Source organism: Rhinolophus hipposideros, assembly GCF_964194185.1.
Source record: "Rhinolophus hipposideros genome assembly, chromosome: 23".
Lineage (NCBI taxonomy): Eukaryota > Metazoa > Chordata > Mammalia > Chiroptera > Rhinolophidae > Rhinolophus > Rhinolophus hipposideros.
In genome coordinates this window covers 14772156-14798306 of record NC_138069.1, presented here as the reverse complement: position 1 = coordinate 14798306, position 26151 = coordinate 14772156, and the positions used below count along the sequence as shown (strand labels likewise).

General features: G+C 38.9%; 1 protein-coding gene across 5 annotated transcripts in view; it reads left to right on the top strand.

Annotated features, from left to right (window-relative positions):
- SIL1 (SIL1 nucleotide exchange factor) overlaps positions 1-26151 on the top strand; it is a 186527-nt gene that overhangs the window by 112398 nt on the left and 47978 nt on the right. For all 5 annotated transcript variants that reach the window (XM_081035640.1, XM_081035637.1, XM_081035638.1 and 2 more), the window contains 2 exons: positions 2094-2285; positions 7492-7613. In XM_081035640.1, the coding sequence (XP_080891766.1) occupies positions 2094-2285; positions 7492-7613 (314 nt within the window). The remainder of the gene's footprint in view (positions 1-2093; positions 2286-7491; positions 7614-26151) is intronic.

The window sequence follows — 26151 nt, the reverse complement described above, 5'->3', positions numbered from 1 at the left end:
CATTTATCCCAGAGAAGTAAGAACTTAAGTTTATACAAAAACCTTTATACAAATGTTCATGCAGTTTTATTCATAATAGCCAAAATTTGGGAAAAAATCTCAAGTGTTCAACAAGTGAATGGTTAAACAAACTGTTCATTTATACAATGGAATACTATTCAGCATTAAAAAGAAATGAACCATTGATATATGCAGCTTGGATAGATCTCAAGTGCATTATGTTTTGTAAAAAAAGCTAACCTCAAAAGTTACAGACTGTGTGATTCTATCTACTATGTTTCCCCGAAAATAAGACCTAGCCAGACAATCAGCTCTAATGCGTCTTTTGGAGCAAAAGTTAATATAAGACCCGGTCTTATTTTACTATAACACTGGGTCTTTAATATAATACAATATAATATAATACCAGGTCTTATATTAATTTTTGCTCCAAAAGACGCTGATTGTCTGGTTAGGTCCTATTTTCGGGGAAACACGGTATATAACATTCTCGAAATGCCCGAGTTATAGAGATATAGAACAAATTCGTGGTTGCCAGCACATAGGGTTGAGAGAGAGAGGGTGGGAGGCCGAGGTACAGCTCCAAAGGAGCACAGTGGAGTTGTTTGGTGGTAACGGAACAGTTGTTAGCTTGATTGTTCTGGTGGTTCCATGAATCTATATACTGGTTAAAGTTGTATGCATGATACATACACATGTGCAAATGTGTACGTGTAAAAGCTGGTGACGTCTGAGTAAGACCTGTAATCTAGTTAACAGTATTGTACCTATGTTTTTTTGGTTTTGATATTGTGCTATTATATAAGATGTTACCATTGTACTATTTTTGTAACTTCCTGTGAGCTTTTAATTATTGCAAAATAAACAGTGTCTCCTCCCCCCATCCCCCTTCATAAATTGGCCTTCATGATGGCTAGGCACACATAATTTTTGTGAGGCAGAGATGACTAGTTTCTTATCCTTCTCACTTGCTGTCATCCCAAAGCTCTAGGCAGTGACTCAGCTTTCTCAGACCTCTTTGCCTGGCCAGAGTCCTCTATCTGGGTGTAAGAAGAGCATTTCACTATAGTTTTAGCCCAAAGAAATAGGATATGGCATCCTAACGATGTGATTACCTCTGCTAGGAGCTTGCTCTTTTTAAAGAGAGGCTGATTCATTTCTTTGGTTGATGTTTCTATGGCGTGCTTATAACTGGAGAGAAAACCCAAAGGTAATAGATGAGCAATTTAGAACTGACAGCTGTTCATCATCCTGCTTTTTATAAATATTCGTGCCTTTTAATTTTCTTGGAAGATAGAAACGCAAACCACTGTGACATTTCAGACTCTCTTTTTAAGCACTATCCTCTAAAATTGGTAAGAAAACAGGGAGTGTCACAGGTATAAAATATCTAATTAAAGTCTTTTATTCACCTCAAATATCACTTCATTTTAAAAATCTATGTGTATGGGGTGGGGAGGGATTGAGAGAAAATTGTTTGAGGTTTGAGTATAGTACATACAGTAATTTAGCCACTTCAAACAGTTGAACAAATTGTACACCTGTAGTTAGATTGACTGTAATGATAGTGACTTAATTTTCATCAGCAAATTGTTCCCACTTTGACATCTCCTTACCCATAGTTTCCTACATCCGGGTTTCCCAAGAATGTTGCTGGATTGGGCAGGGCAAGGCCAAGATAGTCTATGATTGTAGAATAAGGAGAACCAAGGTGTGGATTATTCCACCTTAGACCTCAGCCTTGCCATGTGAAGTTAGGGGTGGAAGGTGAGCTTGCATTGCTTTCCCTGACCTCATTGATTGCAACAAGAAGACTTTGCAATCTTCCTGAACGTTGGAAGTTGGACTTGTGATAGAGAACCTTGGAAAATCTTGCATGTGTTTTGGGGGTAGAGGGCTATATGGGTATACTCTGAGGGCTCTCTTCTCCAGGCATCTTAGAAGGTTCAGGATTTCTGATAGTACAGATAAGAGAAGACTTTGAGTCCTGGAGAAGCAGTGCTTTGAGGATGGGTATCCATGGTAGACCATGAGAGCTCTGGGGAGATGTCTCCAACCACTTTGATTAATCGTCTCTTTGCTGCTCTCCTTAGGCAAGGCAGGCCGAGGTTAAACGGCTCTTCCGCCCCATTGAGGAGCTGAAGAAGGACTTTGAGGAACTGAATGTTGTCATTGAGACTGACATGCAGATCATGGTGCGGCTGATGAACAAGTTCAATAGTTCCAGCTCCAGCCTGGAAGAGAAGATTGCTGCTCTCTTTGACCTTGAATATTATGTCCATCAGGTAGTGTATTTATTTGTCCAGAAGTCTGACTTTTAACTGACAGCCCCTGTCCTTAAGCCTTAAGAAGATACACCAGCATCTTTGCTTTTCTCCCAGGATGTACAGTATTTTCAATGTAGGCCAATATCTACTGTAGTAAGATATATTCTTAGAGGCCAGAGCTAAGCTCTTTTATATTTGGAGCATTATCTCCTTTATTTTTTCAACACTGAGGATACAGCACAGGTAAAATAGATGTGGTCCCTGTTCATTGTAGCTTATAGTCTGGAAGGGGGAATAATTAAATAACGAACAATTGAACAGTGACCAAATTAACCATTTAATAGTGACATAATTTGAAATTGTGTTAGCCCGATAATCATATAACAGGGGACTTAACCTAGTCAGGGGCACTGGGGAAGGCTTCCCTGAGGATGGGACATTTAGGCTGAGCATGAAGTGATGATTAGGGGTTTGCTAGGTCCTGAGGGGAGATGAGAACAGGGGATCGCAAACTGTGGCTCATGGGACAAATATGGCGCGTGCCTGCTTTTGTAGATAAAGCTTTGCTGGCACACAGCCACACCTGTTTGTTTAGGAATTGTTTTATTATTTTTGGCTATTATCATGCTACAAAGGTAGAGTTGAATAGTTGTGACAGAAACCATATGGTTCACAAAGCCAAAAATATTTAATATCAGGCTCATTAAAAAAGTTTGCCAACCCTGGGATTAGAGCCTTCCAGGTAGAGGAAACAGCACGTGCAGATTCTGAGCATGTGCAGAGAAAAGCTTGGAGAGATCAAGGACCTGGAAAAGATTAGAGTGACTGGAGCACAGTGATGGGGTAGCAGTGATAATGTGGATGGTTAGGGAGACAGAGAGGTGGATTTTATCCTCGATCCTAAGAACTATTGGAGAGTTTAAAGCAGGGAAATGACTGATCAGACTTGTGCCATAATGATAGTAGTTAATATTTATTAAGCATTATCATATAATAGGCACATATTCAAGTGCTTTGAACACACTAACTTATTGGCTTCCATCGCTGCCTCATGAGTAGGCACTACTATTAGTCCCATTTTATAACTGAGGCAAAGAAGTTCACACTTGTGATTGCCCAAAGTCACCCAATTAGCAGTAGAGCTAGGATTTGCAACAAGGTCTGTCTGACCCCGTACTCTACTCTTAACCTTTTGGACATTCTGCCTTTCACAGGATACCGATACTGTTTGAATGAAGCCTGAAAGAGAATAGGTGAATCTAAGGAAAAGAAGTCAAGAGAAGCCATTTATTTATTCAATGAATTAATTTATTGGGCTCCTGTGAAGTCTCATGCACTGTTCCGGGCACTTAGGCTACATTTGTGAACAAAATTTGAGCTTACCTTCCAGCAGAGGCAGATAGATAATAAACATAACTAATAAGTAAATTATAAATAATGTTTGAAGGTGATTAATACTATGGAAAAATGAAAACTATTGCAGGGAAGGGAAGGGCCTCTCAGGCAGGAGAAATAGCAAGTACCCTTAGCCCTAAGGTGGAGCATATCTAGTGTGTTTGAGGAAGTGCAAGGAAGTCAGTGTTGTTGGAGCTGAGAAAAGAGGGAGAAAGTAGGTGAAACTCAGGTAATGGGAGGAAGATCATGGAGTGCCTTGTAGGCCATGGAAAAGAATGAAATTGCCCATTATTCAAGGATGTTTAACAGAAGGAAGACATGGTCTGACTTACTTTTAAAGGATGCCTCTGGCTGCTGTGTTGAGAATTAGAGCAGACCCTGGGGGCATGAGTAGAAGCAGGGAAACCAGAGAGGAGGCTATTGCAGTAATCCAGACTAGAGGTGATGCTGGCCAGGAAAGCTGTGTAATCGTAATCAAAGACTTGTTTGAGACCATCATCAAGACATAGATCTTCACCTTCCTCCTACACACGGCGGTGTCCTTGTTCTCTAAAAGCGAGGCTAAAAGACGTTCTTTCTTTAGGATTTGCCAGCCTTTGTGGCGAGAGAGGATGAGTGTGTACTGTATCTGCAGGAATTAGGGGGCAGATGCTTCATCTTCTCTCTTTCTGCTCTTAACTCTTTCTCAGGCCTCAAATAGCAGGTCTGTGATCCTCTTAGAGAAAATGGACCTGCGTTCTTGTTCCTCTTTCTAGTCTTTCTCTCCAGGGTAAAAAAACAAAAATTCCAGTAGCTTTTCTGTTATAGATATTTAAAGGATTAAGGATCCTAGGGGTTATTTGCTCAGTCCCGCTCTGATGTTGACAGCTTTTATTTTTTCTCATCTTAACATACTTGAATAGATCTTTAGGTGCCAGGTTTCTGTAGGTTCTTCCTTTAGCTGTAGCATAAAAGGCCAAAATGACTTGAGAGCTTATCATACCTAGAGGGGAGTGAGTACATAGGAGGCTTGCAGGGCCCCAACAAATTTCTTTTTCCCTGCAAGTTTTCTCTCTAGAGTGACATCCTGTTCTGCTTTCATAGGTCATTGGTTGGGGTAAACGGTTTCTTGGACATCAGCAAACTCAGCCTAAGGTCAGCCTAGTAACCAGTCCCCTGGGATAGGCCAAACTTGCTCTGTTGGCAGAAGAGTCATAAATGTTTTGGGTCATTAGCCTTTTGATTGGAAATATAAGGTCCTTGGTTTGGGCTGGTATGTCCGGTTTCCATGCAATAGTGTTAAGTTGTGATTTCACAGGGGGATTAAAGAAGACACAGCTTGGCCACGAGGTCCAGTTGCAATGGGTAATTGGGGCGATGTAGTGCTAGCTTTGAGCAAGATAGGACTTTTCTTGCCAGGAACTTCACCAGTTCACTCCTGTTCTAGACTCACTGGTTGGTGCTTCTGAGAGCCCTGGGCTTCAAGGACCCAAACGGGATCTGCCCAAGGATTTCTTACAGCCATCTTTGAATTATTAAACAGGATTTGTGAAAAACAAAGCCATGTGTGTGGAAAACAGTTTGCGTGTTATTTACGAGGAGAGGCTTCTTTTTGCCCATCCACCCTGGGGCAGTGTTAGCTTCCACACATGAATGACTCCTCAGTTATTTACCATCATTTCTCTCTTTCTCTGTTTCCTGTTCTCTCGTTGTCTCACCAGTGCTCTGATTCTCTTTCTTCCTCTTGAGTGTGGGCACAACTCCCTACTGCCCCTTTCCTTATGTGCTCCTTCCCTCTACCTTTAGCTCCTTTCCTCTCTCACCCCATCCTGAAGGCAGGCTGGGAAAAGGTCTGGCCCCAGACCCAGATTTTGGAGCTTGATCTTCTGTGTGTTCAGTAGTTAGAATGACTTCTTTCTTCCTCATCTCTAGTGAAATAACAAATGAGGAAACATATTGAGAAGGCTGAAGTGCTTATATAAATGCCAGCATTTATAGCATTCTGAATTATTTGTAGTAATAAAGAGAAACTGAATCTAGAACAGAACCTTGGTGACTCTGGGCTGTGTTACTTTGGGGCTGTCAGAGTGGCAGCTGCTCTGCTAGGAACTCAGACAAGCTGTGATAAGTAGCCATCCCAGGCTTGGAACGACAGGACTCTGAGCCATGGTTTTGTATCCAGAAAACCTGGAGGAAAGAGGATCAAAGGAGAGGCAATGAATTCTTAGATTGTAAAATTAGGGTATGTGAAGAAGGGAGGCTTATGTCACACAGACCCAGCTCTGAGTCTCCCTAGTTAGCTGTGCTATAGCCCAATAATCATTCCTCTTCATAAGGACAGATTAGGGCAGAAGCATTCCAGTCCTGGCTTGGGGCCTTTATGGCAGAGTATGCTCCCTACTTACTTCACGACCCTGGCTTGGCCATCTCTTCAGGTCCATGGTACAAGGGACCCATCCATTTTGTTGGCACAGGTACTTCAGATTGCCTTTTTGCTCACAGTGGAGTTCATTTCAATAACATTTTTTTCTGATCAAATTCATTAGTTGGTTTAATGATTATTTATTGAACACCTAACTGTATGCTGAACACTGTTCTAGTCACTAACCTACATAGTGGACAGACAAAAACCCCTGCTTTTGGGGAGATGATATCAGAATGTATAAGAACGATCTTCTAAGTGGTAGGCCCATCCCAAAACATAGGCAGAGTCAAATACAGTGCTTCAAACTTGCGCTCTCTGTTAGAGCCCTTTTCCAGTTCGGAAGGACACTGTCAGGTAGGAAAGGGCTCTGGCATCGGGAGGAAAAGTGGGTAGTAGTCATGTTGTTGTTGGGCTCTTCCTTCCTGGGTTTTTCTGATGATTTGTAGAGTGGGATCAGCATGTGGGCAAGAGGCAGCCTTTGTAGCAACAAAGATATTTTCAAGCGAGACCTGTAGCTACTGCACGAGGAAAACAAGATCCAGTGATCTTTCAAAGGAAGTTGCGTCTTCTTGTTCTAGGGTACTAATGATGCTTGTTCTAGGGTACTAATGAGATCTCCTCTTTTATAGAATAAAAGAGAGAGAGAGAGATCATCTGAACTTGGGGCTTTGGACCTTAAATGATAGCCTCGACCCGTGCTATCTGATAGAACTGCATGGCCTGATGGCCATGTCCTGCACTGCCCGATAGTAGCCACTAACCAGTAACACAGGTGGAGACCAAAGCCTTTGAGAGAGAGACTTTTCGTGCAGATGTTCTCAGAATGTCCTCTGATTCAGTCAGCCTTAGACTATATGAAGTGAGGAAGAGGGAAGAGGATCGTACTATTGTTATTTCTCTCTGATCACTCTTCTAGGCCCCTCTCCCCCTGTAACAGGGTTCCTCTTATAGTCCCTGACTTCTCATTAAAAATCAGCTATTTTTTAAAAAAGAAAATGTCTGCTGCCTCCATTGCCCCCGTTGGGGCTAGACAGCAGCAGGAAGCATGGCGCCATTTAGTGGTGCTGATGATGCCAGATCTTTGTGTTAGCAGCTTATCCATTAGGCGTAAGCATTGTGACTCATGTTATTAGAACTTTCCAGGACATGTTTGGCATGAGCAATAGATAGGTGCCATTTCTGCCAGTTCCCATGTAGGTGCTCATAAACCATGTTAGATGAATTAAGAGTCTCAAATTTAAGATTATTAAAAAATTTAGCTTGTTTTCTTCAAATCCTTTCCTAGTTAGTCAGAAAGGCAACCATTGCTTTTTATTTGATTTTTTTTTTTTAGTTTGGTTTTGAATAGTCCCCAAAAGCAAGGCTCTAAGAAGAGCTCCTCTTTCCTTGATGGCTGTACTGTGCTAAGCTGTGCCTTTGTTGCAGATGGACAATGCACGGGACCTGCTTTCCTTCGGTGGCCTTCAAGTGGTGATCAACGGGCTGAACAGCACAGAGCCCCTGGTAAAGGAGTACGCTGCGTTTGTGCTGGGGGCTGCCTTTTCCAGGTGAGCAGCAGGACAGACATCCCATTGGTCGGGATCGTTTGGGCCCTTCAGGTAAATTCTAGCTTTACTCTTGGCCTGACTGGCCTGGATATAGGTTACACTTGAAGTCATGCATATCCCTATCCACATTTCACGGTAATCTCAATGAAACCAGGGTAAGAGTTTGATTCTGCTCCTATTCCAAGTAGATACGAATTTTCACCTACGTTGTCATCATTTATGACTCTGTTTCCCCTCATCTTCCATGTATGGACATTTAATGATATATTTTAGATGACATTCTGTGTTTCATTCAAAGCTAATAAAAACCATGAATTTGAGAGGAAAGGGGATGTCTAAGAGTTGATCCTTTTGGAAGTGAAGCTACATACGTGTGGTGATGGATAAATGAGGGGCCTGACAAAGGAGGGCCTTTTGGGGGGAATGTGTCTTTCCTTTCGTTGTCTGGAACCAATCCATAGGCAGTCAGGGTATCGGACTGTCTGGGTTGGGAGTTGTTTAAATTTCAGTTCGTCTGGCTTGTGCTAGAAGACTGATCAGGCAAGAGAAGTGGGGAGATAGCATCGCCGCAGAGTGGGTGAATCAAGGTACGTGGACACCACATCATTATACTAAACAAGTGAGGACGTCTTCAGGTTGCAACTGGTCCATTGGCGCTATAATCCCTTCCATTGAAACTCTGTTCCTGGGACCATGTGTGCTTCTGAACCAGGAGCCAGTATTCAGATTCTTGCTGCAAGGCCAGGGCTGCTGGCTATCAGGGTGGTGACTATTAGGGTCGTCCTGCTTGGCTGTAAGGATTATGATGTGGTAGGAGAAAGGCTGTTCTGAACATCTTTACCGTTGGAAGCTTTTTGTTTTAATTGGGGAATATTGGGGAACAGTGTGTTTCTCCAGGGCCCATCAGCTCCATGTCGTTGTGCTTCAATCTAGTTGGGGAGGGCGCAGCTCAGCTCCAAGTCCGGTCGCCATTTTCAATCTTAGTTGCAGGGGGCGCAGCCCACCATCCCATGTGGGAATTGAACTGGCGACCTTGTTGTTGAGAGCTCTGTGCTCTAACCAACTGAGCCATCTGGCCACCCCCTGGAGGCTTTGTTTTGAAAAGCTTTCCTTTGCCTTTCATCCGTGCTTATCTTTATTTAATTTGAAACTCAGTCTTTTGTCTTTTCATCCTGAAAAACTTCAGCATCTTTTCTTAGTCAATTGAGGGGCAGAGCTGGGAAGGCTAGAACTGTCCCATGAGGAGAGGCTGAGAGCACTGCAGACTTTTGTTTCCCTATCTCTACCCTGCCTTGATCTGGAAGCCCTGGTCGTCCTGTGGTTGTGTAGTTGACAGTCAAGGCTGTGGCCTCCAAGTCACTCCACCTCCCTTTATCTCACCTCCCAGACTGGCTCCCAGGAAGCCCAGGGAAATCTCTGCTTTACATGCACCAGAAGGGTGGAGAATCTGAGTTTGTCACTGGTGGCTGTGATCTCAGCTCTGGAGAAGTCCTGGGTCTTAGCCTCATTAAGGCTTTGAGAACATACTGAGGCTCACTCTTTGTTTCTCAAGCCATAAAAGAACTAAATCCAACATTATTAACCTCTCTCCCCAGACCCGTTTTGGAAATCTTTGCCATAACCCCAAATATTCTGTACTTGTTCCTTGCCATTACTTTTGGAAACACATATTTTTGGGGAAACTGTAACATCTTGATGTCACTTCTTAGTTAAGGGGACTAACTAAGTGACTTGAGAAGTATGCATTGGTCCTGCTTAGCAGGCCGTAACTCATCTGGGGGTTATGCCAATATGTGGTGTTAAGGCTTTTCTGTGATTGTATTAGTGTACAACCATGTTAACATTTATGCAGCATCACTAAAATTTAAATAGAGATAAATATAAAATATTGAATTTATTTTTTGGTGGCAAGCATACTGCTGTATTCAAAATGTTCTAGCCAGGCTTTTGATGGCTCACCGGAGGGCACTTACAGTGACAACATGGTATGGCGCCAGAGCTTTTAGAAGCCAACAGCAGGCTTTTTGAACATCATGAAAATGTCAATGTTTTATGCAAAGAGGAACTTGATGCAAGGTCAGAATGTTTCTATGCAGAGAGGCAGGTTTCTGTGCTCTAGTCTGATATTCATTGTTTCCTCTTGATGTATTGGTTCTGCAGCTCCTTCCCTTCCCTCAGCATACAGGTATGCACACACACCACACGTGTGCATGTACACACACACCACCCATGTTCGTGCACACACACCCCCCACATGTACATGTACACACCCCACACAGGTGCATGTACACACACGTGCGTGTAGCACACCCCACGTGTGTACACATACACCACACATGCACATGTACACACACCATACGTGTGCATGCACATACACCACACATGTGCATGTACACAGACTGCATATGTGCATGTACACACACCCCACGTGTGTGTGTATACTCACATGGTGATTAGATGAGCTTGCTCTTTGTCAAGAGGGTATTCAAGGAATCATGGAGTCCCAGGGTTTTGGGGGATGTTATTTAAAGGTCATTCCTTCTATATTTCTGCTTATGGGTAAGAACAAGTCCTCAGTAAGTCTAGATGTTTTGAGTATTTGGGAGGATTAGGCAGACCACTGTTCCTAGAGTTGGAAAATCTAGGTTCAAGTCCAATCTCTACCATTTCCTGGCTGTTGGCCCATTGACAAGTGATTTTACCTTTCTAAGCCTCACCTTTTGCATTTGTTAACTAGGAACAATCATAGGTGTCCTCTGCATTTCATCAGGTTAAGTGAATATGAAATAACACAATATACCTAAGTATAATTATAAATAACATACTAAGTCTTGTGAAAATGCTTATAAAGCACCTGCCAGAGATAAGGGATGTAACATTATCAAGCTCATCATATGTCCTTTTTCTGAGTTTTCACTATAAGGCAATTCTTATTTCTCTTGTTTTTACAGTATAAACCTTTACTTCCTCATTTTCTGTTAAGGGGCTTACATTCTACCACATAGCATATCTCTTAGTGCTAATAGTGCTGCTTCATAAGGGTGTTTATTTGCCTACCTGTCTTAATTGCTTACTAAGGCCTCCACACACATTTTTATGGATGAAGACGAGATCTTTTCCCTTGTGTTAAATGTGAAGATCAAGAAGAGTTAACATAAATGTAATTGATGTGACCACTGAACGTTACATGGCCTTATTTAAATATTATTCACACTTATTTATGGGTCACAGAGACTAATTTTCTGCTGTTTTTTTGCCCATGTATACGGCAGGTCAAACTCTTGCATAAGAAGATATGCGGAGACAGGGACACAGGAGTCTGATGTTTTTGGCAGCTTCATATGGTTTCTTTTTTTAAACCTCCTTTCTTTTTCTTTTCTTTTTCTTTAACTTTTATTTATTTTAAGTGTGTTTTCCAGGACCCATCAGCTCCAAGTCAAGTAGTTATTTCAATCTGGTTGTGGAGGGCACAGCTCACAGTGGCCCATGTGGGGCTCAACCTGCGACCTTGTTGTTAAGAGCACCGCGCTCTAACCAACTGAGCTAACCGGCTGCCCCAACCTCCTTTGTTTTTCAAGTCTGTTATTTCTCAGTGGCCTACCTATGACTTGATTTTATCTCACGATGGAATTTTGTGTGTCTGTCTACAGTCTGACCTACCAGGAGTCTGCGGAGTCCTGGACCGGTTGTTGGTGTTTCTGTGTATATGAAGTCTCAGGAAGGCCTTGAGAATTTCAGAGGTTGTGCTGCCTTCTGTCGTATGGTTTTGGTTTTACTTCTCACAAACTGGCTGCCTCCTTTTGTTTGCCTCTCATTTCCCTACATGTAACCTGTACCTTTTAACTATCAGGAGTTAAATTACCAAGAAATTGGCATGCTTGCTCCAGGGAGCACTGGCTTTGGCTGTTCTCATGCCCTTGCTTCAGTCACTTTTGGTGTCCTATATCCATCTTTAATAACTCCCATTCTCATCTGCGTATATATGAATTATTATGCTATAATAAGGTAATAATAATAAGCACTCACATGAGCTAGCACTTATATTTTGCTCATTGGATACAGTACTTTTGTGTGAACTGTCCACAGGTTGCAGGGTATGGTGGACCTGTGCCTGGTGTAAAAGGTACATGTGGCATCAGTCATCGTGGGATTATGTTCTGTGATGAAGGGTCCCTGGGACAGGATTGTGTTTCACCCGCGCTCTCCTTGGCAGCCCCTTTGGAAACTCCTTAGCAGATTTTGGGTTACGTAAATCTCTTTGTAAAATGAATGTCTCCCCGACTCTTGACCCTGCACCCCCTCACCCCATGCTTTGTTGGCTCTCTAATTTCCTCAGTTATACTCTTCCCACTGAAGTTTTACCAGTTCATTTTGAACCCTTTGGCTGGTGTCCTATCTTCATCTATTGGCCTCCAATTTCCAGATTTCTTTCCTGCCATCCTTAGTGCATTTCAGCTCATCTGTATCTTCTCTCCTCTGTCTTTCCTGATGTCTCCTGTGTGCTCTCTGGTGACCAACATTCTCAACTCCACTGATCTTTATCTTCTGTCATCCATGAGACACCTTGAAACTCACTTCCGATTTTTTCCAACATCTCATGTTCTCTGAATACCTTCATTAAACTCTTTACATTTTCATCTCTCCTATTGAACATGGGTTTTATCCTTATTGTGACCTTCAGCCTCTGCATGTCTTCCTGTTTGAATTCCTTTACCATCAGGGCTCCTCACTCTCTTGCCTCTCTCTAGGCTCCTTCCTGTTATCTCTCAAATGGTCTCAATGACCTATCCGTGGACCTCTGTCCCACCACCAACTTGTCCATCGCCTCTAACCTTCCATCCTGTATTTCTCTTCCCTTCCAGACTTCTCAGAAGAATAGATAGAAAAAAAAAAAGATCCAAATAAGTGCACATGAGCATTATGTTTCTACCATTCCTGACATTTTTCCAGAGTATTTTAGAATCATTGACTTCTCTGTAACAGTCAACAATGTCAACCACTACTTCCGTTTGGAACCTTTACTTCTTGGCTGCCTTGTGATTGTGTCCCTTGGTTCCAGTAGATCAATTAACCCCTCCCGCTCCCTTTCCTTTTATGGTGCCATCATCATCTTACTAACTCCTAATTATAGCCATTCATCAAGATTTTCCTGACCTTGTTCTCTTTCTCTCTTCGTTTGCTCTGCCAGGGGTCCCACCTATTACTGTGGTTGCAAATCTTACCTCATTGTGGGTGACTCCAGTGTGAGTGTTGAAGTCTAGTCTGTCTCCCAGGTCCCATCCTCCATTTCTGTCAGACTTTTCTGTCTAATTGCACCTCAAACTTAAGGAGAAGAAAGTGGAATTCACTTTCGTTTCTCTCACAAACTAGCTTTTTCCTCCCACATTCTCTTTTTATCTATTCTTGGCAATATGATTGTCGTAGTTACCCAAGCGTGAAACTTTTGAGTGATATTTAAGTCTTTTTTCTCCCTATTTCATTGGCAAATGAATCCTGTGGATTTTTATTTCCACTATTGTTGTCTACTAAACAACTGTTTCTTTTCTTTTTTAATCTATTTTAAGGAACCTTGATACTGTGAGAGCAGCAACATGTTCAGGGAGGGGATTCCCTCTCCCAGTGCTAGGAAATGAGCCACCAGTAGTTTAAAGCAAGCACGTAATCCCATTCTTCATGGACATAGAACTGTGGGCGTGTGACCCAGTTCTGACCAGTGAGACATAAAGAGGTGTTTGCTGGGAAGGTTTCTGGGAAGGATTTTGCTCCCTTATAAAAAAAATAGTTGAGGAGGCCTTGCCTACGTCGTCTGCCTTGATTGCAGTTGTATTGGAGCTGCAGCAGTTACCTTAGGTCACTGAGCCAAAAAGCAAAGGACAAACAGCCAACATGCTGAGAGCGTAATAGAGGTAAGTCAGAAGGAGACTAAGTCCTTTAAGATATAGTTCAGGCTCAGGACTGACTACTTCCAGACCTTCATTGTGGGAGAGAATTAAATGTCTTTGTTTTTTAAAAACCAGTGTTAGTCATTATTCTGTTAACTGAACACATTCATATTAATAAAATTTCCAGAATCTCTCTCTTGGATCTTTTAAATTCCCCTTGCTGCTTCATGGCACTCATCTCAGTTTGCAAGTATATATCTGTTTGATTACCTGTTTATAATCCCTATTAGACAGTAGGAGGAGCATAGGATTGTTTTTCTATTTTAATCGTGCTGTCTCCCTAGTATATAGCATAGGACCTAGCATCGAGTGCTAGAAAATAATTACTGAATGAAGAAACAAAAGAATAAACTGATGCCTAGGAAAGGAAATGTTTTTCCTGATAGCCTATGGAGGCTGAGTATAGAGTCCTGCCTTTATTATTAATGATGTAATAGTGGATGATTCAGATACTGCTCCTTGACCCTTTAAAATCGAAGGCCATGGAAACGAGTGTGTAGCTATTCCCACCCCCCTTTCCCAGCTGAAGGCCCAGAAAATAGAAGGTCAGAAATTGGGATGAGGTCAGACTTTGGAGATGCCAGCATCTGAATAAAAGTTCAAATGTGACTCCTAGTACTAGTTCTGACCTCATGACTCCAGGAGCTAAATTTTCATACTCCTCCAGTGACAGAGGAGATGCTCAAACCATTTCGTGTCTGATAAATTGATTAGCGTATTAACCAAGTTTGGCTGCACAATCATATAGCTCTTAAAACTGCATTCAAAGTTTGATTTCTTTTTGCAAATTGCGATGAATGACAAATGGAAAATGAGCTCTAAGTCTAACCCGTCACCCTGACTCCTGCAGAACCAAGACTTCATTTTGGGGAGGGAGGCACCACTTTGCTTAATGAACTTGTCCCTTTGGCTTTTTTTTTGTTGTTGTTGTTGAATCTATCTCTGCAATGTGCTCCTGCCTCCTCCACATCCTGGATGAGGCTGCCTTCAGGTTTTTTGTTGCTGTTGACTACCTTCTTCATTTCTTTCATGCGTAACTCCAGCCTACAAAGTTCTTTCTTTTCAACTTCATTAGCTTTTGCTGTCTGGACTGCTAAACTGACTCTAACACACATCTAATTCTCTGTGTATGCCAGTTCTTTCTTCTGTCCTCCCCCTCCCCCAAATCGAAAGCTTCTTGAGAATGGAAACTGGTACCCAAGTCTGTGTTGCCCACAGCACCTTATAGAGGGTAAGTTTCATGGGGCTACTTAGAGCCGCATTTCATGGTCCAAACTAAATGGCCTAACAAAAGCTGAAATCACCAAAAATCAGTGGGAGGAATGAAGCCACTTAGAACAGGGAAGATTTTTATTTTTCTCTTCTAGTTTGGTTGATTTTTATTTTCTTCCAATGAGTACATATTGTTTAAATTTTAATTATAAATATAAGTAACGAAACAAAATAGAACTGGGAGACTTCAGTGTCTAATAAATGGTGGTTTACATTTTTCAAGAAGCATTCTTGGTTCAGAATACCTGAAGATGCAGGATTAAATATTTAAACATTTCCTTAAATGCCCAATTCAGTTGACAAACTGTAGGGCCACTGCTTTGCCTAACTAAAGGGAAAATTAAAAACATCATATTCTATATGTGATGTCTCTGCAAGAAAGAGATAGATGTCCCAAAAGACAAATATAATGGAAAGCACAAATCCTAACAGAGAATGGAACACTGAAACTTACAGCCATCTGTGGGGACAGAGTCCCAGAGAGCAGTTTCCAGGCTCTTGGCCTCTGGTGGGGAGGTGCTGGCTCTGGTAGTGAATTACCATCAACTGTGATTGGTTGGCCATCAGCTGTAACTGGTTAGCCAATTGGCTACTGATGTAACAGCAGGGCTGCGTTGATTGGTTGGTTGATTGGCAGACAGAGAAGTGAATGGTGGACTGCAAATCATGTGGCTACTACTGCGTGTGTCTCTCGCAGCCAGCAGAGAGAATACAATAGTATGACTCTCCTATGTATGGCTCAGTGAGTGTTCCTTTTTGGCCTAGCCATATCCTGCGTTCTTATGTGGGGAGTGGGACCAGAGGGCCAGCAGGCCGCCCCGCACGACACCATCCTGGGACATTTGCCATTCCATGGTGGCCAAGAATTTTTGGTTTCCCCAGGTTTGTAAGTTGGGGAACAGGAGACAAAGCCTACAGCTTACAAAAGGGAGAATTAGAAAAATGAAAATCTTCCACTCAAAAGGAGATATTAAGGCAATTTGGCTTTGAATGGAAGGGAGAGAAATTCCCTAGAAATTTTGTCACCCAGTCCAGCCCTAGAGTGCATTTGGGCTGGAAATAATATTCCTTTTGTGGCTTGAAAATCTCCAAGCTGAGAATTTAGTCTAAATGGTCTTGATAAATAATAAACTAGAAAAAATGTTTGCAAATTATATTACAGACATAGCATTAATATTCCTAATGTATATAAAGAGCACCTAAAAAATAGAGAATAAACGCACTAACAACCCTGTAGAAAAATGAGCCAGACACACATAGTTCACACACTAAAAGAAATGTAAATGCCTTAACCATATGAAAAAATGCTCAACCTCACTCATAAGAAGAGAAAGACCAATTAAAACTACACTAAGGTACTGTTTATCACCTGTCAGATTGGCAGAAGTCCAAAAGTTGAGAGCATCTTCTGTTGGTAAAGCTGTGGAGAAATAGGCTCTTATACATTGCTGGAGGAACTATAAAATGGTACAACCCTTATAGAAAGAAATGTATCAATATCTAGCAAAATTGCATGTATATTTACCCTTTGAAATAGTATACCTCTAAAATGCATTAGTAAAAATACAAAAAGACGTATGCATGTTCAAGGTTATTCATTATAGCGCTATTTGTAATAGCAAAAGACAGAAACCAGCCCGAACGTCCATCAGTAGGAATCTAGTTGAATGAACTGTGTAATTTTATTCCATGAAATACTTATCCAGTTGTAGAAAAGATTGAAGACTATTTTTGTAAAATATAGAATATTTCTTTTCTATGTGATATTTTTTAATCACAATTTTATTTTTTTATTTTTATTTTTTTCAATTACAGTTGACAAACAATATTATATTAGTTTCAGGTATACAGCATAGTAATTAGACATTTATAAAATTTATGAAGTGGTCACCTTGATAAGTCTAGTACCCCCTGACACATACATAGTTATTACAATATTCTTGACTGTATTCCCTATGCTGTACTTTACACTGCCTGTGACTGAACTGGCAATTTGTACTTCTTAATCCCTTCACCTTTTTCACCCATCTCCCCAACCCCCTTTCCATCTGGCAACCATCAGTTTGTTCTTTTTTTCTGTGAGTTTGTTTCTGTTCTGTTTATTTGTTTATTATGTTTTTTTAGGTTCCACATAAAAGTGACATCACATGGTATTTCTCTGTCTGACTTATTTCCCCTAGCACAATACCGTCTAGGTCCACTAGGTGAGAACCTGTGTTATTTAACCAGAGAGCTCCCTCTCTCCCCACTCTCAGCTCAGTGAGGTAGTGACTCCACTCCAAACTGTTGCAGCATAGAACACAGGACTCCCTGTACCCCACCTCTCAGTGGGAGGGCTTTCTTCTGGGGGGTGCAGAACTTGAGTATTTCTTATACTGCCTTGAGCTTCCTGTTGCTGAAACTGAGTTATAGCTAGTACTTTCAGAGTGGGGACTCTCTCCTTCTGCCCATCTTCCACTTGTGGAATGGAGGCTGTACCTTGGGTGTGGAGCACTGCAAATACTGCGGCCCTAATCACCCTTGCTCTGGCTCACGAGGCAGGGGTTGCATGCTAGGAGAGGCAAGCAGAGAGGACCTCAGGCTGCTGTCACCCAACCCACTGAGCATTCAATTCCTAGAGTTGACATGTCACTCAGAGAGAAGCTTTTCATTGTCTCCCCTCCCAGCTCCAGAACCCTCGCTCAGAGATTTTGCCTGGGGTAGAAGCAAGGCCATAAAACAGCTCCTAATCTGTTCCTGCTGGAAATGACTTCATGTGCAAGAATGTGCAGAAGTTCAAACCAAAGTACACTCTCAAGAACTGTGGAGGTTGTGGGTGAAAGGCAACTAGGAAGAGATGGATGGATTTAACAAAGACACAGCCCAAACTGTCAGGCAGCTTATTTGCAGGAGGGAACCAGGGAGTCTGGCAGTCGGGAGGAGCCCTCCTGGGGTCAGAACAGACATCAAACAGGGACTCAGAAACTATTCCTTCAGAAGAACTTTGAGCTGATTGGATTAGTTGTAGAACTGTTTATGCCCCAGGGCACTGGTGAAAATAATAGAGCTCATTATATTTTAGGGATTAACCTTTAGTATCGCAAATATTTTTTCCAAGTTTGTAATTTTTCTTTCAGCCTTCTATATGGCACTTTCTATATGGAAGTTAAAAATGTTTATTTATACAAAATCATTCATCTTTATTTCATGGTTTCTGTTTTTTATGACATACTTAGTAAAGTCTATTTTATAGCAAGAGTATATAAATGTTGTCTTCATATTATTTCAAAATATGAAAATTTCAAACATAAGGAATTTAGAAAATCTTGTACTCACTGTCTACATTTAATAAACTAAAATTTGCTATATTTGCTTCAGGTTTTTTAAAGAATAATTTCTAGTTCTATTTCTTTCTCCCTGAGAAGAAAATACACTATTCTGAAATTTGCATGTATTATATCTATTTCTTATAGTTTACCATATTTATTGTCTTCATAGTATATGTGTATTATTTTACTAGTATATGTTGTATTTAATAATACATACATGATAAATATGTGTGTATTAATTAGTTTTTGCCAGTTCTTTGCGTGTGAAATGATGGTATCTTATTCTTGTTTTTAATTCATTCTTCCCTGACTACTATAGAGGTTAAGTACTCCCCCCAACCCCATAATTGGAATCATACTGTACATGCTGCTCAGAAATTTCCTTCTTCCCTTCTTTGCTGCCTTCTTTCCTTCCTTTCCTTCTTTTCTTTTGAGCATATTTTTTGTATGTTTTCGTGGCATCAGGGCTGCCACTATTTAAAATTACTTCTGCATATCTTTTGTCCATTTTTCTATTGAGTTTTTTGTTTATTGCTTGGGTGTATTTACATATATTATATGTAATAGGGATTCTTACATATTATATATATATATATATATGTGTATGTATATATTTTCATATATATTACATATAGCCTGGATACATTTGTCAGTTATATGCATAGCAAATACCTTCAGGTATGCAGTTGATCATATACCATTGCTTATGTAGCCTTCTGTTATAGATGTTTTAAAGCTTTTTTTTTTTTTAAAGATTTTATTGGGGAAGGGAAACAGGACTTTATTGGGGAACAGTGTGTACTTCCAGGACTTTTTTCCAAGTCAAGTTGTTGCCCTTTCAATCTTAGTTGGGGAGGGTGCCATTCAGCTTCAAGTTGTTGTCCTTTCAGTCTTAGTTGTGGAGGGCGCAGCTCATCTCCAGGTCCAGTTGCCGTTGCTAGTTGCTGGGGGCGCCGCCCACCATCCCTTGTGGGACTTGAGGATTTGAACCGGCAACCTTGTGGTTGAGAGGACACGTTTCAACCAACTGAGCCATCTGGGAGGCAGCTCTGCTCAAGGTGCTATGTTCAAGCTTAGTTGCAGGGGGCGCTGTCCACCATCCCTTGTGGGACTTGAGGAGTTGAACTGGCAGCCTTGTGGTTGAGAGCCCACTGGCCCATGTGGGAATTGAACCGGCAGCCTTCGGAGTTAGGAGCATGGAGCTCTAACCGCCTGAGCCACCGGGCCAGCCCAAAAGTATTTTTATAAAGTCAAAATTATCAATCTTTTTGTTTATAGTTCTCTTTATATTTCAAGAAACTTCCTTACCTTGAGGTTACAAAGGTATTATCTTTTAAGATATAAAGTTTTGACATTGAAATTTTTATTCTAAAATTTACTTTTCTATGCTCTGATATATAGATTTAATTTTAGTTTTTTACCATGTAGCTAACTAGTTTTTCTGGCACCGTGTGGTGAGTAGTCTATCTTTCCCCCAGTGAGTTATAATAGTTCCTCTACCATATATCGAGTTCTCTGATTTATAGGGATTTGTATTCTGATCCATTGGCATCATTTTTTCATCTTTGCACCAATCTCATATTATTTCATTAGTACGGCTTTATAAGTTTTGATATCAGGTAAATCCTTCTTTCTTATTCTTCTTTAAAATTGCCTTGCATATATATTTGGCCCTTTAATCTTCCATATAGACTTTAAGCACATTTTGTCAGGGTCCACAAAAACTCTGGATATTTCAATTATGTTGCAATAAATTTATAGGTTAATTTGTGAGAATTAACATATTTACAAAATTGTGTTCCCACCCACGAACATGGCATATCTTTCCAGTTAGATTTTTAAAAATCTTTCAATAAAGCATCATATTTTTTCCATATAGGTATTGAATCTCTTTTGTTATCTTTAAGCACCTTACACTATTTGTTATTGCAAATTGGATCATTTTCTAGTTTTCATTTTCTAATTTGTTGTTGCTGGTGTATGATTATATATCTAACAAATGTGCTGAAGTCTTATTACTTCTAATAGTTTATCTTTTTTTTTTCTTGGATGTTCTTTGTAAATGGTAGATCTAAAAATAACAACTTTATTTCTTTCAATCTTTCACTTGTCCTTTTTTAATTGCAATTTTAGCACCTTTAATACAGTGTTTATTGAGATACTAGTAGTAGACATTCGTATCCTATTCCGGTCTCTAAAGAGAATGATTCTCATATTTTACCAGTAAATATATTTATTTTAGGTTTTTAATAGACTAAAAACATTCTTTTTTATTCTTCGTTTGCTACAATTTTTAAAAAAACAATCATGCATTGGTATTAGATTGTATTGATAACTTTTTGTATCTGTAGAGATGATTGTATGATTTTGGTTCTTTTAATATGTTGATGTGATGAAATGCATTAGGAGATTGTCTAATGTTCTACTTGGCTGTGATATATTATTATCTCTAATATTGTGTTGGATTTAGCTTGCGAATTTTTAACAGAAGTTTTGTATTTGTGATTATAAATCATATTGGCCATGTGACTTTTTTTATCATATTATTCTATGATTTTATATAAGAGCTACAGTGATTTATATGATTTGGAATACTTTCCTTTTCTTTCTAATGTCTGGAACATTTTGTATAAGATGGGATTGTCAGTTCCTTGAAGGCTAGATGAAACTCACCTGTAAAACCGGCTGAGCTTGATACTTTTTTTGGTGGGAGGGGGAAGGTTTAATATTTTTTTCTCATTTAATTTTATTGATATTATAAGACTCTAGATTTTCTGTCTCTTATTGAGTCAATTTTGATCATTTTTCATCTGTAAAGTTGTTTATTTCATTTCATTTTTCAAATTTACTGACAAAGTTGTTTAAAGTCTTAGGATATTTTATTTTCATCTGTACTGCAGATGAAAATGTCTCCCTTCTCATTCCCAATATTATTTTTCTGTGCTTATCTCCTTTTTCGCTTGGCCAGTTTTGCTAGAGATTTATCTTCTATTAGTCTTTTCATTTTGTTAATCCTTTTTTTCCCTTTGATTTCTGATTGAACTTATTTTTGCAGTTAACTACTGTTTTCATTTATACGCTCTCTTTGGGTTCATTCTTTTGTTCTTTTTCTAACTTTCAAGTTGAATACATAACATTAATACTCAGTCATTTTGTATTTGAAAATAAATGTAAGACTTCAGGTTTTCCCTGTAATTCCATTTTAGTTAAATATTCTATAATTTATATCATAGTTTATTTTTTAATCCATGAATTATTTAGTAATGTGGTTTTAGTTTCCCAAATATAGTGTTTCCTTCCATGTATGCATATTTTTATGTATATATTTTGCATTGTGAGCAAAGAGTATAGTCTGTATGGTAATGATTCTTCAGTATTTGTTGAGACTTCCCTTTTTGGGTGGTTAGTTTGTAAATGTCCTGTGATCACTTCTAAAGAATGAGTTTTTTATTTGTTGGATACATGGACACATAAAATTTTTTTGCTTTATATATTTATATATGTGAATTAAATTTTGTATATAAGTTGTTTTTGTCTCCTATTTTCTTACTAATTTGTGGCCAGCCTCGCTTTCTTTTCTGAGACACTTGTAATAAGATCTCTTACTATGATTATGTATTTCTGTTTCTTCCTGTATTTGCTTTATTTTGAGCTAAGTTTGTTAAATGTATATAGATTCAGGATTCTTACCACTTCCTGGTGAATTGTACCTTATATTATTAACTTAAGATCATTTTTATCCCTAATAAGTTTATCCCTAATAAATTGAAGTCTTTTTTTCTGATATTACTGGATCTACCAGATTTCTTTCTGTATTTTCTTGGTATATCTTTTTCCATCCCATTTCTTTCAATCTTTCTCCATTATATTTTGGATATATCTTTTTCTTACACAGCGTAGAGATAGAATTTGTTTTATTGATACAATTAAATATCTTTGTTTTTATTGGGTGAATTTAATCTTCTCCCTTTTATTGTCTACATATTTGGATTAATTTCTGCCATCGCTTTCAGTGATTACCTCTAAGTTTTAACATGCTTGACTAGGCTGCTAAACGTGTAAAGTTTTCTACCTCCCCTCAAAAAATAGAAGAACTCTAAGAATGCTCTACTTTAATTTTTTTTAGTCTCCATTCTCCATGGAGAGCTAATATTTTATTTCTACCTCGTTTTTAAGCAACTTCATAAATTAGTCATTATTATCACGATGCTAGTATTTTACATTTCACGCTGTTCATGTTTATCATTGTTTACTGATTTCTTTTTCTACTTTTTCCTTCTGGGGCTTAATTTCCTTTAGTTATTCTTTCGGCAAATGTCTGGGTGTGGTAAACTTTCTTAGTTTTTCCTGATACTGTCATTATTTTCCCCTCCCGCTTGAATCATAGTATATTTAGTTATCCTGCTGGTATTGGTTGTTATTGGTGAAAAATCTATTGCCAGTCTAAGAGTTATTCCTTCTGTAGGCAATCAGTTTTCCCTTGACCTTTTTAGTTTTTATTTAGATGCATTTAATTATTAGTAAGTTTTACTATTATATTTCCAAGTGTGAATTATTTTAATTTATCCTGTTTGGCTCTCAGTGTGCTACTTCAGACTTCAATTATGGAAATTTCTTGGTTCGTTATATTATTACCTGGTTCATCAGTTCTCCCCTATATTCTCTATTCTCCTCTCCTTATACTTTCATGAGGATTAAATCAGACCATCTGTTTCTAACATCTCTTAACTGTTACTGCATATTTTTTTCTCTCCATTTCTTATGCTTCTTTCTGGATGATTTCCTCCACTTTGTTTTCCAATTGATTCTTCAATAGTGTCTAATGTGTTTATCATATCCATAAAGTTGCAATTTAAATGACTATATTTTTCATTTTAGGAGTTTCCTTCTAACTGTTGCTTTAATGGCTTCTAAAAGTTTTGATGTGTGGTATTTTAAATATTGTTCAAACTATTTTTAAATTTCAGTTATGACTTTTTTGATTCATGATTTATAATTAGGTGTATTTTGTAATTTCGAAATATGATGGAAAGTTTCTAGTTATGTTTTTTAAAAGATTTTTATTAAAATAGAGCTAATATACAACATTAGTTTCAGCTGTACACTGTAGTTTTCAACATTTATATACCTAAAGAAGTGACCCAGTAACCATCTGACACTGTACCACACTATCCCAATATTATTGACTGTATTCCCCATGCTGTACATTGCATGCCCATGACTTATTTGCTTTATCCCTGGAAATTTGAACCTCTTATTCCTCTTCATCTCCCCCTGCTTTTAAAATTTTTCAATTACAATTGATGTTCAATATTATTTTATATTAATTTCAGGTATACAACATAGTGGTTAGACATTTATGTAATTTAAAAAGTGGTCCCCCTGACTAGTACCCACCTGGCACTATGCATAGTTATTATCGTATTATTGACTAAATTCCCTATGCTTTACTTTACATCCCCCCAGTTACGTTTTTATTGATACCTTGTGGTCAGAGAAATTTTATTTCAGTCATTTGAAAATACTTGAGACTGTTTGGTTAGTATGTGATCAGTTTTGGTAAATGTTCCACCTGTGCCTAAAATAATATGTATTCTGCACCTTGACCATGAGATAGTGTCTCTGTCTCTCTGTCTCTCTCTCTCTACACACACACACACACACACACACACACCCATATGCGTATACGAGGTCAAATTCTTTTGTTTTGTCTCAGTTTTATCTAAAATTGTTTAATTTTGTCCTTATTCTCAAAAGAAGTTTTACTTGGGTATAGAATTCTATAATAACATTTGTTTTCTTTCAACAAATTAAATATATCATTCCATTATGCTTTGTGTTGTTGCTGTTAAGAAGTTAGCTGTCAGTTGGTCACCCCTTTGAAAATAATCTCTTGGTCCCCCTGTCTACTTGAAGATTTTTCTCTGTTTATGATTTTCTGTACTTTTACATGATGATATGTTTAGGTGTGGATTTTTTCTTTTTAATTTCCTACTTGAAATTTATTGAATTTATTCAATCTTGATTTGTGTCTTTTACCTGTTCTAGAACATTTTTAGTCATTATCTCTTTAAATATTGTCTCTGCCTCTTTCTTTTTCATATCTTTCTGAGACTCTAATTAAACATATGTTAGACCTTCTTATTTAGTTTTCCTTTGTTTAAAGCTATTTTTCATATGTCACATCTCTGCTGAACTCTTGATAACTTCGTGTAACTTATCTTCTAGTTTACTTATTTTTCCCTTCTATGTCTGATCTATTATTGAATCTGTTCATTAAATGCTCAATTATGTGTTTATAGTTCTAATTTTCAGAATTTTTATTTCATTTTTGTCAAAGTCTGATATATCCCTTCTTTTAGTTTCTTATTTACTGCAGATATTTTTAAAGATGCATTTTATTTATTCAAACATTGTAAACACAGTTATTTTACAATCCGCGTTTTATAATTCCAGGTCTGTTTCTGCTAGTTTTCATCAGTGGTGCCTTGTTTCCTTCTGTGCTTGGTTATTTTTGGCTGTACTACACATTGATTTTTAAAAATTATTTGGGACCTGCAATGAAGCGGTCTTTCAGAGAGTATTTGGGTTTTATTCTACCAGGTGTTTGGAGGTAATTAATAAGCTGGAACCCTCTCAAATCAGGTTCACAACTTGAGGTTTTCCAGTCCATTCAAGGGTTGGGAACCTACACTGTAAAACTGTGGATTGTGGCTTCAACATTTTGTGGTCAGTTTTTTCTTTTTCATTGGTTCCTCTTTTTGTCCATTGTTCTAATTATTACCAGTGCAGTCTTTCTGATTCACCTTAAAGCTAGGACTCCAAAAGACTATATTCTTTGGATAAATGTGGGGTGACTTTGGTGACTCTAGATCTTGACTGTGTCCCCCTTTCTCCACACAGTTGCCAAAACCAAAACCCAACTTTGACTGAATCAATGAATGCTCTAGGCCTGAATGAATGAGTACTCTGGTTACTTTTCTGTGTTCCCTCACTTCCTTAGCTTTTGCTCTGGTAGTTCCTAATCATTTTATTGCCTTTTGATGCTTTTAAGGAGATATTTTAAATATTTTATTCAGTTTTTTGTTTGTTAAAGAATAGGTAGGTCTAAATAATGTAATTCACCATTGTTGGGAATGAGAGTTGACTATTTTTTTTAAAAAAAACCTTACTAAACCATCTTGTTTCCAGCAGCTTTTTAGTTTATTCTTTTACTTATGCAGTTGTAATACCTGCAGAGTCCATTATCCAATGAAAACTTTTTTCTTTTTTCGTAGTAGCGGTGAGACTTTTATTTGTGTCTATTTTTGACAGGAATCCTTTTGGTATTTCACGATTATGCATGATGCTGACATTTGATGTGTGTGTCTGCTCTATCAATTTATTTGTGTATGTATTTGTTTATGGTGTGTTACGTTAATGTTAAGTATGTATACATCAATTTTATTTTCATGAAGGGGCTCTAAGATAAATTTATGGTGAATTGTGTACCTTTTGCCATCCACCAAAGTGACCATATGATACGTGTATATAACTACTGTGACCTCTCTTGGGGTGAATTGTATTTATGTATTACCTAATAGTGAATTATCCTTACGTGTTTGAATGACATATAATGAATTTTCTTGGTCACTGTATTAGTTATCTATTGCTGCCTAACAAATTACCACAAACTTGGCTGCTTACAGCAATGGGTGCTTATCGTATCAGTTTCTCTGGGTCAGGAGGCCAGGCATGACTTAGCTGGGTCTTCTGCATCCCTGCAGTAGCTTGGGTTTAATCTGAGGCTCGACTGGGGAAGGATCTCTTTCTAAACTCACGTGGTTGTTGGTAGAATTCAGTTTTTTGCAGGTTGTCAGATTAGGGGCCTCAGTGTTTTGATGGCTGGAGCCTGCGCTCAGTTCCTTGTCATGTGGCCATCTCCCTAAACAGCTCACAACGTGGCAGCTTGCTTTTTCAGGGCCAGCAAGGGAGAGAGTTATCAGAAAAATGGACATTACAGTGTTTACACAGTGT